Source organism: Leucopleurus acutus (assembly GCF_964270905.1).
Source record: "Leucopleurus acutus genome assembly, chromosome: 1".
In the NCBI taxonomy this organism is placed as follows: Eukaryota; Metazoa; Chordata; class Mammalia; order Artiodactyla; family Delphinidae; genus Leucopleurus; species Leucopleurus acutus.
Genome location: NC_139142.1, coordinates 145532020 through 145549556, shown reverse-complemented (window position 1 = coordinate 145549556; position 17537 = coordinate 145532020). Strand labels below are relative to the sequence as shown.

General features: G+C 41.2%; 1 protein-coding gene across 1 annotated transcript in view; it reads left to right on the top strand.

The window, feature by feature from the left end:
• Window positions 1–316: 316 nt before the first annotated feature.
• Window positions 317–17537, top strand: part of CHRNA5 (cholinergic receptor nicotinic alpha 5 subunit) — a gene marked incomplete at its 5' end in the record, with an annotated part of 60349 nt that continues 43128 nt past the window's right edge. Inside the window, one exon of the mRNA XM_082836008.1 lies at window positions 317–443. Coding sequence (XP_082692134.1) covers window positions 317–443 — 127 coding nt within the window. The remainder of the gene's footprint in view (window positions 444–17537) is intronic.

The following is a 17537-nucleotide window of genomic DNA, read 5'->3' as shown; positions in this document are numbered from 1 at the left end:
GCGGAACGGAGGCGGGGCTATGAGTAGGAGGGGCGGGGCCAGAGACGACGAGGCGGGGCTGGGCGGAACAAGAGGTGGGCGGGGGCGGGGTTTGGGCGGGGCTAGGCTTCCTGAGCCTCTTCTCGCGCCCAGAGCCCGCCCAAATCCGGCAGGCGGTGGAGGCTACCCCGGCTCCAGCTGAGGAGCCGGTCAGCCCCTCCGCAGCCGCTGCTAGCCTTTGGCTCCAACCCACACTCCCGGCTCGGTCCCTCGAGTCCGCGTTCGCCACGCGGCCGTCGCGAGGCGGCTCCCTGCATTCCCGCGCGCGTCCCGGGCGATGGCTGCGCGGGGGTCGGAGCGCAGGGTCCTCAGCCTCGGGCACCGCCCGCTCCACTTCCTCCTCGTATTTCAGCTGGTCGCCGGGCGCTGGGGTCCGGAGGGCGCGGGAGGCGGCGTGCCCGGAGGTGAGCCTGGGCGACGGATGGCGGTCCGTGGGTTCGTCCTCGGAGCGGGCGGCGGGGCTCAGGGCCGCCGGGGTGCGCCGGGCGGGGACCGCGGGGAGGCCGGGGCAGCTTCACGCCGGTGCCCGGAGAGCCGCGAGGCTGCGGCCCGCACCGAAAATCTTGTTATACGGAGGGCGGTTATATTTTTCTCCTGGGGGCTTGGGGTGAGGTTTCAGTTTAAATGCTCAGATGTGTTCATTTAAATGCAGAGAAAAGGCCTCTTTGAATTTTGTTCCACGACCCGCATCACTGGAGACTGCTGTGTACTTCGATAGAACTTTTTCAATAAAAGATGCTGTCGTTATCCAGCAGGGCTTTCCTTCCTTGGTTTCAGCTGGGCTTCCCACGTAGTTACTTTATTCACAGGCAACTATGAAGGCTCCTTGGACTTAATACTAGGGATTAGGATTTGATCTTCTACCCCTTGGCCCCGCCCTCCTCCCCAACTCGCCCCTTAGCATTTGAAATCTTCCCTTTTGCCCGAAGATGAAACATGTTAGCTGTAGAAGGCTGGGCAGAGGGCTAACCATTTGCATCCTAAATTCCTCCTTAGCATCTTGGAATAGAGCTTTTCCCCAGCCTTCTCTATTTCAAAATGTTGTGGACAGGAATAGAAACAACAAAAGAAAATGCTTAGTTCTTTTTAAACTTCAAAGCTTCAGAAAGTTTGAGTCTGCCCTCTCAACACCTTGAAGAAAAATACTACTACTTATGGAGCACCTATGGTGTGATCTAAACATAGAAAAAGTAAGACTCCTTTAAGCAAGAGGTAAAAGCTGAAGTTCACTACACCAGTATTTCAAATTTCATGAGTGAGGAAACTTTATTTGGGTATAAGCAGAACCTTTTCTTGTCTTTCCTTCCTTAAGGTTTTTAAACTCTGATTCCTGATTCTAGGAGGTGATAATCTTGAAGACTAGAATTATTTATTGCAGGGTGTATTGCTTAACGAAGACTGTAGAGGAAGAACGTGGAGGATGATTTAAACAAATAAATCCTGTGCAGAGAGAGTCATAGTTTAACAGAAAGAAAGGAATGTGATTTTGGAGCCAGGCAAACCTGGGTTCAAATTATACCTCTGGTGTATCTTGACTTGGACAAGCTTGTCTCAGCGGTCCTCCTTCTTTGAAAAATGGGGATAATACTGCTTACCTCTGAGTCATTTTCAGGATTAAATAATACGTGTGAAATGCCAGGCACTCTGCCTGGCACTCTAGAAAACAGTAATCTCTACTCCTTTTGGTGAAAGTGGAACTTCTTTCATCTGTTTTAATATAAAACATTGTAGCCAAGATTAAATGGTGTAAAGAGCTGTCTGTTCGTGCTTGGTGTACAGTGTTATATCCAAACAATCCGAGCTGATTAATTCCTTCCTGCCCCCACTCTTCTTAGTGAATACCTCTCTTATAATAACCATCTTGTTGGATTACATTTATATATTTTTTCTCTTGGTCCCACATGAGCTCCTTAAGAACTGTGATCTTATGTGTATCTTTGTATCTCTAAAACCTAGCGTATTGCAGCAGTCCAGTAAATGTTTGTGGATGAATGAATGGAACAGTAAGATCTCTCTGGATATCAGTTTCCTCATCTGTAAGAGGAGGGATCATGAAAAGCTTCCCTCTCAGACTCTAAAATGCCAAGATTCTGATGCTCTTAGTAAGTGATCATTTGAAGAACAAAGTAATGTTGAAAGAATGATGGAATTGCACACTTGCTCCTAATTGTTAATATGCTTTTGTGTAAAACTGCTGAAGTACTGTCTGGAATTGGGAGACCTGTCATTAATTTGCTGTGTTTCCTTGGGCATATTGCTTGACCTTGCTGAACCTTTAGTTCTCCATTTTTAAAATTAGAAGGTGGTAGTGGATGGATTTCAGGTCCTTCCAACTATAATTAATTTTATATTTTATTGTTTTCATATTCATCTCAGGATCTTAATAACTCTTCTTTGTGGTTTTCTGTGAGCCAATCTCTAGGAAAAGAAAATGTCTAGTCTGCCAGCAGCCATACTTATTTGGCTGGTGGAAGGTTACAGAGCTGTGAAAGATACTCAGGAGGCAATTTTGTCTGTATTAAAGTATAGATAATTAACCTAGTATATTAAGATAATATGAGCCTTTTAAACTGACCTGACCATGATTACAAGAGTGATTTATGGAAATTAGATAGTCATTAGTCAGTTATATTTCTTAGCTGTGTAGTTGTGTGACATTTTCAATGGTTAAACTTTATTATTAGTATATGTAGGGGCTGAGTTCTGTTTCATTCAAAGGAAAATAAAATAATTATTTCATAGAAAATGAGAGCTATGAAAGATTCTTTTTCTTCTCACCTTTAGTCATTTTCATTAACATCTTAAGAAGCTAATAGAAATACACATATAGCGACTGTCCTGTCTACTTTTGTTATGATTATATCCAAAAGAGTATCTGGATGCCTTATGTAAGGATTTAAACTTTTCATGCAGTTTAATTTGAAATTAAAAATTATTTTTGTTTCCTTGCAAATACTAAGTATGCTTTATGAGCTAGACTAAGCACCTGGAAGATAGGGTTTTATTTGTGTGTCTCCTGAAACATTTCAGACGAGTTTGTAAATGTAGCTTATGGATGGAACTTCAAAAAGGTTTTCAGTCATTTCTCAGAATAGGGTTTTTTTTAACCTATAATCTACAAATTAGATCTAGTAAGTAATTTTTATAATTAGGATATGAGTTTTTAGCACAGTAATTTAAGTACAAAATGATTTTCTTCTAAAAGCATTATTTTTCTCCCCTAAGAATTGCAATTAAATTCTTTCAGATGTAATTTTAAGTTTAATATTAAATAAGCATGTCTTGACGATGAGAGTTGGTAAATACTGGAATAGTTTTGGAAAAAAGTTTACAATTTGTTTCTTTAGAAAACTGCTCTCCAGAATAGCATAGGTATCATTTTATAATGACAATATAAAAACTAGTCTGCTCTGTTACTAAAATTTTAATTTAAATGTTCTGTTTCCATTTTGGGGAAGGATGATATTATTTCTCCTGTGTTTAATTCAGTGACCTCATGTTCTTTTCTTCTAAAGAAGAATTATAAAATATAGACTTTTACCAATAAAAATAGGAATTAAATATGAATATTTGAATTCTGACAAAAAGGACAATATGAACTTCTGATATTTCTTTTTATTTTACAATCAACAGTGTATATATGGGGTTGGGCAAAACTGCTTTTCCTCTCAGTCAGCGCTTCTCAACCACTGACATTTGGGGCCGGATATTTCTTTGTTATGGGAGATTGTCCTTTGCCTTGTAGGTTGTTTGGCAGGAAGCTTGGCCTCTATCCACGAGATGCCAGTAGCAGCCACCAAAAAATACCTCCATATATTGTCAAATGGGCTTTTGGGGACAAAATTGTCTCCCTCTTCCCCCACCCTTGAGAATCACTGCTCTAAGTCTTGTGGACCAGGGCTCCTCAAACTTTAATGTGCACAGGAATCCTCTGGGGATGTTGTTATAAGGCAGGCACTGGTTCAGAGGTGGGACCTGAGGTTCTGCATTTCTCACAAGGCCCCGAGTGATATAGATGCTGCTGGTCAGAGTACCACACTTTGAGTAGCAAGGTTGTAGACAGTTTCCCATTCATATGAATTGGATGGATTTTTAAGAGGATCCAGTGATAGTAACTATGGAAACAGAGAATTTACAATGAACTATATAGCCCAAACAGGATAAGGCCAATAGAAACTAAGCACTATCCCACCAGCCTAACAAATAGAGCTGTCTTCCCATTTCCATGTTTCCTTCCAGTCCCCACTATTCATTCATATTTGGACAATCCTAAGGAGGAAATTTGCAAGAGTCTTTTTTTTTTTAATATTTTAAGTTTATTTATTTCATCTTATTTATTTTTGGCTGCGTTAGGGTCTTTGTTGCTGTGCAAGGGCTTTCTCTAGTTGTGGCAAGCGGGGGCTACTCTTTGTTGCGGTGCACAGGCTTCTCAGTGTGGTGGCTTCTCTTGTTGTGGAGCACGGGCTGTAGAGCGCAGGCTCAGTAGTTGTGGTACACGGGCTTAGTTGCTCCGCGGCATGTGGGATCTTCCTGGACCAGAGCTCGAACCCGTGTCCCCTGCATTGGCAGGCGGATTCTTAACCACTGCGCCTCCAGGGAAGCCCTGCAAGAGTCTTAATCAAGGTCACACAGGCTGTAGTGAACTGAGGTAACTTCATGTTCCATCGGGTGTTTTAGTTCATGACACTGTAAATATATTAGCTCATAATACATATTTATTGCCTGTTGGGAGGTGTCAAATTATGATAGTGAACTCTGCATTTATTCAATCTGATGGTGCTTAAACTTTTAAAGTGTGCAAGTTGTCTCTTCTTGAAAACTATTGCCTGGACCTAAATTTAACACTGCCTAAGGTCATTTTCTTACTGCAAGTGTTCTGAGAGGGCAAGATGTTAAATTAGGTTTGCTAAAGCGTATCAGTTACAGAGAAACTTTATCCGATAATTCTGTGATAAAAATCAATAGAAAATATAATGAAAATCCTAGAGTGAAAAAAAAAACCCTCTGCATTTCATCTGTAACACTTAAAATAATGACTGGTAAGCATACCTATTTGCCACATTGAAAATGTGGGATGTAGTATGCATTTCTTCTCGTTTACAAAATGCTTGGTTATGTTCACTTTTTTATCTTACTATTGCTTAAAATAGCCCTCCTAGCACTGCTGCAGAGAGGATCTTTATAAAAGGTATACAAGACACTTTTTGTTAACTTAAAAAACATACAAGCAGACTTGTAGGGAAAGATTACTCTAGGAATGCCTTAATTATGAATTGAGTATATATAATATATGTCACTGTTACAAACCTTTTAGATACGTTGTCTTATTTCTTCCTATGGTGACCTGTAAAGGAGAAAGGGAAGGCTATTGGCAGTAACCAGCAAAATTTACAACATGTATACCTTGACTCAGCAGTTCTACTCCTGCGAGTTGGTGTCACAGAAGTCCTTGTACAAGGATGTTAACTACAGCATTTTTCCACTGTAGCATGGTTAGAAATAACCAAAAACTAAAGACTGTATAAATGCCTACCAGTGGTGAAAGCTTACATAAATTATGATACACCCATAACCCAGACCGCTTTGCGGCTTATGAAGAAAGAGTGAGATGGATGGATGTATATTGACCTAGAGAATTGAATGACAGAAGCAAGTCGCAGAAGTTAAAAAGAAAACATTTGTTCTTCCTCTGTGTGTGTGTGTATTTTAAGATGTGTACACAACAGACTTAACAGTGGTTAGCCTTGCAGGAAGGGAGATAAGGAGGAGGAGAGGGAGATTTCCTACTCTTAATGTGCTTTTGGTTGGAATCTTGACAATGATCATACATTACTTTTGTCACTAAAGTATTACTTTTCTTAAGATTTTTTAAAATGTGGACCATTTTAAAAGTCTTTACTGAATTTGTTATAACATTGCTTCTGTTTTTTATGTTTTGGTTTTTTGGCCACGAGGCAAGTGGGATCTTAGCTCCCCAACCAGGGATTGAACCCGCACCCCCTGCATTGGAAGGCGAAGTCTTAACCACTGGATGGCCAGGGAAGTCCCTAAATACTATTTTGAGAACAGAAACAAATCTGGGTTCTACTTCTACATCTGCTGCTTACTAGCTACTGTTGTTAGACCAGTGACTCTCAACCAGGGGCAGTTTTGTGCGTCCCTCCCTCCCCGCCACCAGGGGATATTTGGCGATGTTTGGCCATGTTTTGGGTTGTCACATTGAGGGGGTGGTATATGCAGTGGATGGAAGCCAGGGATGCTGCCAAACATCCTGTAGTGCATGGGACAGCCAGCCCCATGTAACAAAGAACTATCTAGCCCAAACTGTCAATAGTGTTGAGTTGAGAAATTCTTTGTTAGACTTCAGGGCTGCAGCCATGTTCACATATGCAGGGGGTGCCCTTCACATTGTGGGGTGTTCTCGGCATAGCCATACAGTTTATAATTATGATATGATGAAAGTAAATAAATATGCAAACTTGTCCCCAGGAAGGCAGGCACCAGAGTTTTCTGCTTTACCTCTAGCACCTAACAGAGGCTGGCATGGGAAACAGGCACTCAACAATTGTTGAATGAATGAATGAGCTGAACTAGGTATTACATGTTAGGCTCTAATATACTCAGGTTGTAGCAGATGCTAAAGATTTAAGAAGAATTTATGGAAAAAAATTAAAATTATAGCAGGTGTTGTCTTTTAATTTATCTTTATCTAAAGATTGGGAAAGGACTACTATTATTCATATTTAGCTGCAGATCACCTTGGCTGACTTTTTTCAATACTTTTTGATAAGAAATCATGATTCTTCATGGAAGAATGCCAATAGAGGACACTATTGTGTCTTATCTTCCTAGAATTGGTTTTAAAAATCCTTATCTATTTAGCTACCTACCGAATTTAGTGGAACAAACTTTAAAAAGAGTTTTAAACTACCTTAGACACTACCTGACATAGTGAGATAAGGTACTTTTTCATTTTTTCCGCATAACAGTGAGGCAGCAAAGCAGAAGTTATCCTTTTTATTAATGTTTTGTAGTGGAAAAACTCAAACATACACAAAAATCCTCAAGTATAACAAACTGAAGAGTTCTTGCCATTTAACAGTTTTCAACATTTGGCCAAAAGATATCCTTATTTCTGTAAATTAGAAAATGGGGGGGATTCCCTGGTGGCGCAGTGGTTAAGACTTTGCGCTCCCAATACAAGGGGCCCAGGTTCGATCCCTGGTCAGGGAACTAGATTCCACATGCATGCCAGAACTAAGAGTTTGCATGCCACATCTAACGAGCCCACTGGACGCAACTAAGGAGCCCGCAAGCCGCAACTAAGACCCAGTGCAACCAAATAAATAAATAAGTAAATATTAAAGAAAAAGAAAAGAAAATGGGGACATATGGAATTTAACACCTATTTAGTGGTGCCGAGTGTTCAAATTATGGTTTTCAGCTTTGCGGTTTTGTGCCATTTCTTAATCATCATACTAAAATTAAGGATCAAGATTACATTTCTTTGAAAATATATGTGGTTTCAGTAAGTGACTTAAAAGTGAAATTTCTTCGATAAGTCATTCTTTTAATTCCTCAAACCTGAGACAATACCAGAGTAATGATACTTGGAGTTACAAATGGATTTTTAAAACCCAAATTTAAATTTCTCAGAGTTAATGGCAGTATATATATTTGCACTTTTTACATATTTAATTTAGTTTTTCTCTTGTATTTTTAACTACTTCAGAAGAATTGCCCATTAATTATTTTTATTGTTGTTCTTGTCCTATTTTCAGTGTGCTTCACAGTTTGGTTCTCTTTGTTTTTCTGAGATATGTGATTTATGTGCTGTTAGTAGGTTGGTATTCTACTTATTGTTACTAGCTGTAAAGGATATAGACTTGAGGAGAGCTATTCACTGAACTGTCATTGCACTGTGTTGAGAGTGCCCGATGCCACAGACATGTTATGTTCTTCCTTCTTTTTTTTTGCAAGGTCCTGTTGTCTAGATTAATCTGTAGGTAGATGATCTTTCTTGGGCTATCGTGGAAGTTTTAGGTAGAAATCAGTAGCTCTGCAGGCAGTGATTGCTTTTGTGGTAATATTTTTGTGTGTTTGCCTTTTGAGGTCTGTCAGGTATCATTACTTTAGCAATCATATATGGACTAATAAGAATGACCCTGTGGGGGCATTTATAGGAATAATTTTATTTAATCCTCACAATAACCTTATTAGGTAGGTATTGTTTTAGACCAGTTTTACTGATGAAAAAACTAATATGCCAAGAGGTTAGGTAACTTGCCTTCAGGTCAGACAGTAAGTATTAGAGGCTAGATAGAACCCAACCTGTGGACTTAAAATCCTGAGTTCTTAGCTAGTATGTTATATTAACTCTCTTCATATTCAAATCTGAGTAAGACAAGGTCTCTCTAACTGCAAGAAGCTGTCTAGTGACTCATAATCCTTAACAGCAAAATTGTGTATCTCTTGTGACCGTTGCTTTCACAACCAATGATGAAATTCTGAATTATTACAGGTAAATGGGAATCATCAGATGGTACTGACTCCTTTACCCATTCATATATTCATTCAACAAATGGAGCATCTACTATGTGCCAGTATGTTGTTGGGTGATGGGGTTATGATGGTGAATAAAACACATTACCTGCTGCCATTAGTTTCCACCACAGTGGGGAAGACAGACTTTAATCAGATACATCCAAGATTGTATAATTACACCCCAGATAAGGAACACGGTTCTCTGCAGAGGAACCTAATGGAGACTTTGGGGGCAGGACAGAGTCCTGAAGAAGTTGAGATTTGAAGGATGAGTAGGAGTTAGCTAGGTGAAGGGGAGGGAGGACATCTCAGAAGGGAAGAAGAGTGTTGTGTGTTTGAGAAGCTGAACTGGCCATGTAGCTGGAGAGAGCAAAGGGGAGAGGCTACAGGGGACAGATCCGGCAGCGTTTGGCCTTAAGGATTTTGGTCTATCTTAATGGAATGCTACAGAAGGATTTTAAGCCAGGGTGTAACATCAGATTTGTGTTTTGAAAAGATCACTTGTGTATCAGTGCTGAGAACCAATTGGAGGGGGCTAAGAAATTGCATGGACACCACTTAGGGCAGTAGGCTTGCCCTTGTCCTGATGAGAGATGCGGATAGCATGTGCTAGGATGGTGGCCATGAAGCTGTTAAGAAGTGGATGGATTTGAGAAATATTTAGGAGGTAAAATCAATAGTTTCCTTGTGGATTGGCAATGCAGGTGGTATGAAAGATGACTCCTACGTTTTTAAGTTGTGGAACTAGGCAGATGCTGGGACCACTCACTGTGATGGGGAACACCATCAGGGGACCATTTTGGGGAAGATCATGAATTTGGTTTTGCGCATGTTGATTTCATATAGATTAGAGAACTGTGACATATGGAGGTTAACAGGTAACTAGTGGTGCTGAGTATTCAAATTAAAGCTTTCAGCTTTGTGATTCTATGTCCCTTCCTCTTCATACTAAAATTAATGAGCGAGATTACATTTTTTTGAAACTATGTGTGGTTTCACTAAATGACTTGAAATTTTTTTGGGAAATGGGTATTCAGGTGTGGACCGAGAGGAGAGGTCTGTATAGGAGATACAGATTCCATGAAAGCAATCTCTCTTTTTCCTTAAGCTTATTTTAGTTGTTGTACCCTTCAAAATGACCTTTTGGGATTCTCTGTTGTAAATAAATGGAGAACTAGGGTAGAATTTCTAGAATCTGCATTGTTGAGTGCAATTTTATGAGCCTCCTGAAAAATTACTAAAAGTAATTGTTGGGTACCCTAAAAAAATTCCCTGCCAAAGTAAGGATTAGATGTGCTTAAGCCAGTAGTTTGTGAAAGACTATGCTTGATTGGTGTTTCTGAAAGTGTGTCCTGAAAACGCAAAGCATCCCAGAGGTCTATCAGGTGGTCAGCACTGGAATGATATTTTTTGCATACATTTTACATACTTGAAATGTAAGATTAATTGTGCTTTTTTAAAGATGTGTGTGCCATTGTGTTCTTAATGTTTGCTTTTTTTTTTTTTTTTTTTTTTTTTTTTTTGTGTTACGCGGGCCTCTCACCGTTGTGGCCTCTCCTGCTGGAGAGCACAGGCTCCGGACGCACAGGCCCAGCGGCCATGGCTCACGGGCCCAGCCGCTCCGCGGCATGTGGGATCCTCCCGGACCGGGGCACAAACCCGCGTCCCCTGCATCGGCAGGCAGACTCTCAACCACTGCGCCACCAGGGAAGCCCGATGTTTGCATTTTTAAAGAATGTATATGTAACGAATTGTCCTTGCTAACATGTTAACCTTGTGGAGTTTCGCCAGGCTTCATGTAATTTAAGGGTAGTTATTGACATTAGCTATTGCATTATATTCCATTTTTTAAAAATGGATCAGTGGTTCGAAAATAGTGATGATGAATAGTAATGTACGATTCAGAATTTTGCTATAATGTAGTGTGTGTACAGAGTATAAATCTATACGTGTTGGGACAAATGTATCTGCAGATATGGTGATTTCACATGTACTCCCCCCAAAGGAAAGCAAAACAATGATTAGCTGGCAATCAGATTTCACCCTATCAGTAATTCATTCCCCAGTACCCAGGGGTTATTTTATTGTGAAACTTTGTCAAATAATGGCAGCCCGGAAAGCATTTGTGACATTTTCAAAGGATAGCAGCCTCTCTGGTGAACCAGTTATTTTCTTGAATAAATATAACATAACTTTACAGTACAAAATTGATGAATTTTGTTGCTGAAGAGGCCAAGATCTCAGAGACGACATTCAGAGTAGAATGATTTCCATGCGCCCAAAAGGGCTTTAAGGCCTGCTAGTGGTAAGCAGCTTGTGAAGCCAGGCACAAGTTATTCTGCTAGAAGAGAAAGCAGAGTGACTATTACTAAAGTCCCTTTATTAAATGACAGTGCTAGGGACTTCCCTGGTGGCACAGTGGTTGGAAATCCGCCTGCCGGTGCAGGGGACACGGGTTCGAGCCCTGGTCTGGGAAGATCCCACATGCTGCAAAGCAGATAGGCCTGTGTGCCCCAAGTACTGAGCCTGCACTCTAGAGCCCGCAAGCCACAACCACTGAAGCCCGGGCACGTAGAGCCCGTGCTCTGCAACAAGAGAAGCCACCGCAATGAGAAGTCCACGTACCGCAACAAATAGTAAACCCCGCTCGCTGCAACTAGAGAAAGCCCGCGCACAGCAACAAAGACCCAGTGCAGCCAAAAATAAATAAATAAATATATTATAAATAAATTAATTAATAAATGACAGTGCTAGATGTCACATGGTATTTTTTTTTTTTTTGTGGTACGCGGCCCTCTCACTGTTGTGGCCTCTCCCGTTGCAGAGCACAGGCTCCGGACGCGCAGGCTCAGCGGCCATGGCTCACGGGCCCAGCCGCTCTGCGGAATGTGGGATCCTCTCAGACCGGGGCACGAACCCATGTCCCCTGCATCGGCAGGCGGACTCTCAAGCACTGCGCCACCAGGGAAGCCCTGTCGCGTGGTGTTAATAGCATGCCAAATGGAAGAGCTATTACTATCACTTGTGTGCTTTCTGGTATTTTGCTTTTTGGTTAGACAAAACCACTAAATGCAGAGCACGAATCATCCTCTGGTTTATGCCTGGTACGTATGAGGGAGGTGTGCCGGGTGGCATTTTATTTTTATCCCTGGGGACTCAGGTTACAGAAGAAGAGATTTTAAATTCCTTTTGGATCCTTTTGTGATCTCTGATGTAGACTGGAAAAGTGTGTTGAGAACAGCTCTGACAGTACCAAGTCTGTGGGCAGCAGGGAAGGGTGTAGCTCTGCAAGTAAGCGGTGTTGCACGGCGTGGCCGGGTCCTGCACTTTCATTCACAGAGAGCAGCTGGTGGGGACAGCATGCTTCCTGATCTCGGTTCAGTGTTGAAGGAGATATTAAACAGTTGTGAATAAGAGCAGATCACAGGCACAGGCGTGTCTTTCAGCCTGGTTCATGAAGAAATGGGCACACTGTGTAAGCCTCTGCTTTTCTGCATTGCACTGTCCTGGTTCTCAAGGGGAAAAGTGCACACATGAGTTCTTAAACTTGTGGGATTTGAGAGAAACATTTTTTTCATGACATTAATAATGCCATTTTTTCTGATTTCTGATGTTCTCAAGTAGCGTAGCTCCTTGGTACAGTCATACCTTGAATAGTTAGAAGTGATCTATCACATTTAGTTTTGAGGATGTCAATGTGACAAGATAATATTTTTGAAATATTAATGCCCTCTTTATGTTGTTCCTGGTTTTTCCTCTTACCTCTTGGCTCTTCCCCCTACCTGCTCGAGCTAGCTAATTCTGTGCTCATACTTCAGAGAAGGAACGTGATGTGCCAGCAGACAGTGGGTCTAGGAGTTCATTTTTGCCTTTTTCAGTTTCAAAAACTTGGACTGTAGAGGGCAGCTTAGCATAGGCTACATAATGTTAGAGCACAGCTTTTCCTTGATAGGAGGAAATAATTCCTTGGGCTTGTGGAGGAGGAAAAGACAGAAGAGATGGACAGGAGAAAGAGTCAGTAGGACTCAGGGTGAAGGGACTGGGCTTGAAGGACACTTGGATAGAAGCCCGTATAAAGCCCATATGATGCAGCACTCAAGGTCTTTTTTCAGTTCCCTGTTTTTTTAATATTTATTTATTTATTTGGCTGCGCCTTGTCTTAGTTGCGGCACGTGGGATCTTCTTTGCTGTGTGCAAGACCTTCATTGCAGCATGCAGGATCTTTTAGTTGTGGTATGTGGGGTCTAGTTCCCTGACCAGGGGGTCGAACCTGGGCCCCCTGCCTTGGGAGTGTAGAGTCTTAACCACTGGACCACCAGGGAAGCCCTAGGATTTTCTTAACTAGTAGAAATGAAAAATAAGAAATCAGTTAACCGGACTTCCTTGGTGGCGCAGCGGTTGAGAGTCTGCCTGCCGATGCAGGGGACATGGGTTCGTGCCCCGGTCCGGGAAGATCCCACATGCCGCGGAGCGGCTGGGCCCGTGAGCCACGGCCTCTGGGCCTGCGCATCCGGAGCCTGTGCTCCACAACGGGAGAGGCCACAGCAGTGAGAGGCCCGCGTACCGCAAAAAAAAATAATAATAAAATAAATCAGTTAACCAAGGGGCCTGACCTATGGCTCAAGCACCAATCATAAAGATAGATGGTGAAAGATGATAGCACCATCCACCTTACTACTAAGGTCCAGTTCTTATATAAAAATAGTTTTTCATGGGGCTTCCCTGGTGGCGCAGTGGTTGAGAATCTGCCTGCCAATGCAGGGGACACGGGTTTGAGCCCTGGTATGGGAAGATCCCACATGCCACGGAACAACTAGGCCCGTGAGCCACAACTACTGAGCCTGCGCGTCTAGAGCCTGTGCCCCACAATAAGAGAGGCCGCGATAGTGAAAGGCCCGCACACCGCGGTGAAGAGTGGCCCCCGCACCGCGATGAAGAGTGGACCCTGCTTGCCGCAACTAGAGAAAGCCCTCGCACGAAACGAAGACCCAACACAGCCAAAAATAAATAAATAATCCTTCCCTCTACAAAAAAAAAATAATATATATATATTTTTTCACTTTTATTCCAATAACTAAGTAATGTCAAAACTTTACCTAATGTCAGCAGTCTTCCTGTGTGCTGAACATACACTGAGATGTGGGAAAGTATAAGAAACTTGTAGCCTATCTGAGGAGTGTGGCTACTTGAGAATTATTTTTTTCATTGAGTTTGGTATTTTCCCCCTTTCCTTTTTTGTACTCTCCCTTTCCCATCTCTTCTCTCTCCCTCCTTCCCTAACCCACATGAATATCCCCCCATATAACCCTTGTTAATTACCCTTGTTGATTTAGTATGCAAAATGCCATAATTTTCCTCAGGCGTATATAATTATATAGGTAGAAAGATATAGATAGATTTTAATAATTGATTATTTTACAAGAGTAGGATTACATTATAGTCTCTTTTCTATCCCTTTTTTCTCTTTAACAATACCTCATGAAAATCCTGAAGGCTTTTGCTGTGTTTTGTTCAGTTCAAGTTTTTATTTGATGCAACTTATTACAAACTCCTTGTTTTGTTGTTGAAATTTCAGATGCCATCTCTGTGGGTGATAGTTTCAATTGTAGTTTTTTTTAATAATTAAAAACTTTAATGGTGGTTTAAAAAATACATAGCATAAAATTTACCATCGTAACCATTTTTAAATTCAGTAATATTAAGTATATTCACATTGTTGTGCAACAGATCGCCAGAACTTTTTCATCTTGCAGAGCTGAAGCTCTATGCCCATTGAACGACTTTCCATTTCTTTCTTCCCCCAGGCCTGGGGAACCACATTCTACTTTCTGTTTCTGTGAGTTTGACTACTTTAGATACCTAATGTAAATGGAATCATGCAGTATTTGTCTTTTTGTGACTAGCCTATTTCACTCAGCGTAATGTCCTCAAGGTTCACCCATGTTGTAGCCTGTATCAGAATTTCCTTCCTTTTTAAGGCTGAATAATATTCCATTCTGTGTATATATCACATTTTGTTTATCCATTCATCTATAGATGGACATTTGTGTTGCTTATACCTCTTGTAAATAAAGCTGCTATGTACATGGGTGTGCTAATATATCTCTTTAAAATCCTGATTTCAGTTCTTTGGGAAATATACTCAGAATTGGAATTTGTGGATCATATGTAATTCTATTTTTAATTTTTTGAGGAACTGACATATTGTTTTCCACAGCGGCTGTACCATTATACATTCCTACCAATGCTGTACAAGGGTTCTAACTTCTCTACATCCTTGCCAGCACTTGCTACTTTCTGTTTGTTTAATAGTAGCCATCTTGCTGGGTTTGAGGGGATATATCTTGTGATTTTTCTTTTAAAGATGGTGTAGCTAGCTTTTTTTTTTTTTTTTTTTGGCTGTGTTGAGTCTTCATTGCTGCACATGGGCTTTCTCTAGCTGGGGCAAGCAGGGGCCACTCTTCGTTGCAGTGTGCAGGCTTCTCATTGTGGTGGCTTCTCTTGTTGCAGAGCATGGGCTTTAGGCGCGTGGGCTTCAGTAGTTGCAGCATGCGAGCTCAGTAGTTACGGCACATGGACCCTAGAGCCCGCAGGCTTCAGTAGTTGTGGCACATGGGCTTAGTTGCTCCGCGGCATGTTGGATCTTCCCTTAACAGGGATCAAACCCATGTCCCCTGCATTGGCAGGCAGATTCTTAACCACTGTGCCACAGAGAAGTCCCCATCTTGTGATTTTTTCATTTACGTTTCTCTCATGATTAGTGATGTTGAACATCTTTTCATATGCTTGTTAGTCATTTTAATGTCATCTTTGGAGAAATGTGTATTCAAGTCCTTGGCCGATTTTTTAATTTGGTTATTTGGGGGTTTTGTTCTTGTTGAATTGTAGGGGTTCTTTACATATTCTGGATATTATCTCCTTATCAGATATATGATTTTCAAATATTTTGTCCCTTTCCAAAGGTTGATTGCAAAGAGACTGTTTCCTATTATTATTTTTTTAACATCTTTATTGGAGTATAATTGCTTTACAATGGTGTGTTAGTTTCTGCTGTATAACAAAGTGAATCAGCTATACAAATACATATATCCCCATATCTCCTCCCTCTTCCATCTCCCACCCACCTTTCTCCCTATCCCACCCCTCTAGATGGTCACAAAGCACCGAGCTGATCTCCCTGTGCTATGTGGCTACTTCCCACTAGCTATCTGTTTTACCTTTGGTAGTGTATATATGCACATGCCACTCTCACTTCATTCCACCTTCTGCTTCCCCTTCCAGTGTCCTCACGTCCATTCTCTACATCTGTGTCTTTATTCCTGTCCTGCCCCTAGGTTCTTCAGAACCATTTTCTTTTTTTTTTTAGATTCCATATATATGTGTTAGTATACAGTATTTGTTTCTCTTTCTGACTTATGTCACTCTGTATGACAGACTCTAGGTCCACCCACCTCACTACAAATAACCCAATTTCATTTCTTTTTATGGCTGAGTAATATTTCATTGTGTATATGTGCCACATCTTCTTTATCCCTTCGTCTGTTGATGGACAGTTAGGTTGCTTCCATGTTCTGGCTATTGTAAATAGAGCTGCAATGAATACTGTGGTGTATGATTCTTTTTAAATTATGCTTTTCTCACTGTATATGCCCAGTAGTGGGATTGCTGGGTTGTTTGGTAGTTCTATTTTTAGTTTCTTAAGGAACCTCCATAGTGTTCTCCATAGTGGCTGTATCAATTTACTTCCCACCAACAGTGCAAGAGGGTTCCCTTTTCTCCAAACCCTCTCCAGCATTTATTGTTTGTAGATTTTTTTTTACATCTTTATTAGAGTATAATTGCTTTACAATGGTGTGTTAGTTTCTGCATTATAACAAAGTGAATCAGTTATACATATACATATGTTCCCATATCTCTTCCCTCTTGCGTCTCCCTCCCTCCCACCCTCCCTATCCCACCCCTCCAGGCGGTCACAAAGCACCGAGATGATCTCCCTGTGCTATGCAGCTGCTTCCCACTAGCTATCTACCTTACATTTGGTAGTGTATATATGTCCATGCCTCTCTCTCGCTTTGTCCCAGCTTACCCTTCCCCCTCCCCATATCCTCAAGTCCATTCTGTAGTAGGTCTGTGTCTTTATTCCTGTCTTACCCCTAGGTTCTTCATGACATTTTTTTTTCTTGAATTCCATATATATGTGTTAGCATACGGTATTTGTCTTTCTCTTTCTGACTTACTTCACTCTGTATGACAGACTCTAGGTCTATCCACCTCATTACAAATAGCTCAATTTCATTTCTTTTTATGGCTGAGTAATATTCCATTGTATATAGTGCCACATATTCTTTATCCATTCATCTGATGATGGGCACTTAGGTTGTTTCCATCTCTGGGGTATTGTAAATAGAGCTGCAATGAACATTTTGGTACATGACTCTTTTTGAATTTTGGTTTTCTCAGGGTATATGCCCAGTCATGGGATTGCTGGGTCATGTGGTAGTTCTATTTGTAGTTTTTTAGGAACCTCCATACTGTTCTCCATAGTGGCTTTACCAATTCACATTCCCACCAGCAGTGCGAGTGTTCCCTTTTCTCCACACCCTCTCCAGCATTTATTGTTTCTAGATTTTTTGATGATGGCCATTCTGACTGGTGTGAGATGATATCTCATTGTAGTTTTGATTTGCATTTCTCTAATGATTAATGATGTTGAGCATTCTTTCATGTGTTTGTTGGCAGTCTGTATATCTTCTCTGGAGAAATGTCTATTTAGGTCTTCTGCCCATTTTTGGATTGGGTTGTTTGTTATTTTGTTATTGAGCTGCATGAGCTACTTGTAAATTTTGGAAATTAATCCTTTGTCAGTTGCTTCATTTGCAAATATTTTCTCCCATTCTGAGGGTTGTCTTTTGGTCTTGTTTATGGTTTCCTTTGCAAAAACTTTGAAGTTTCAT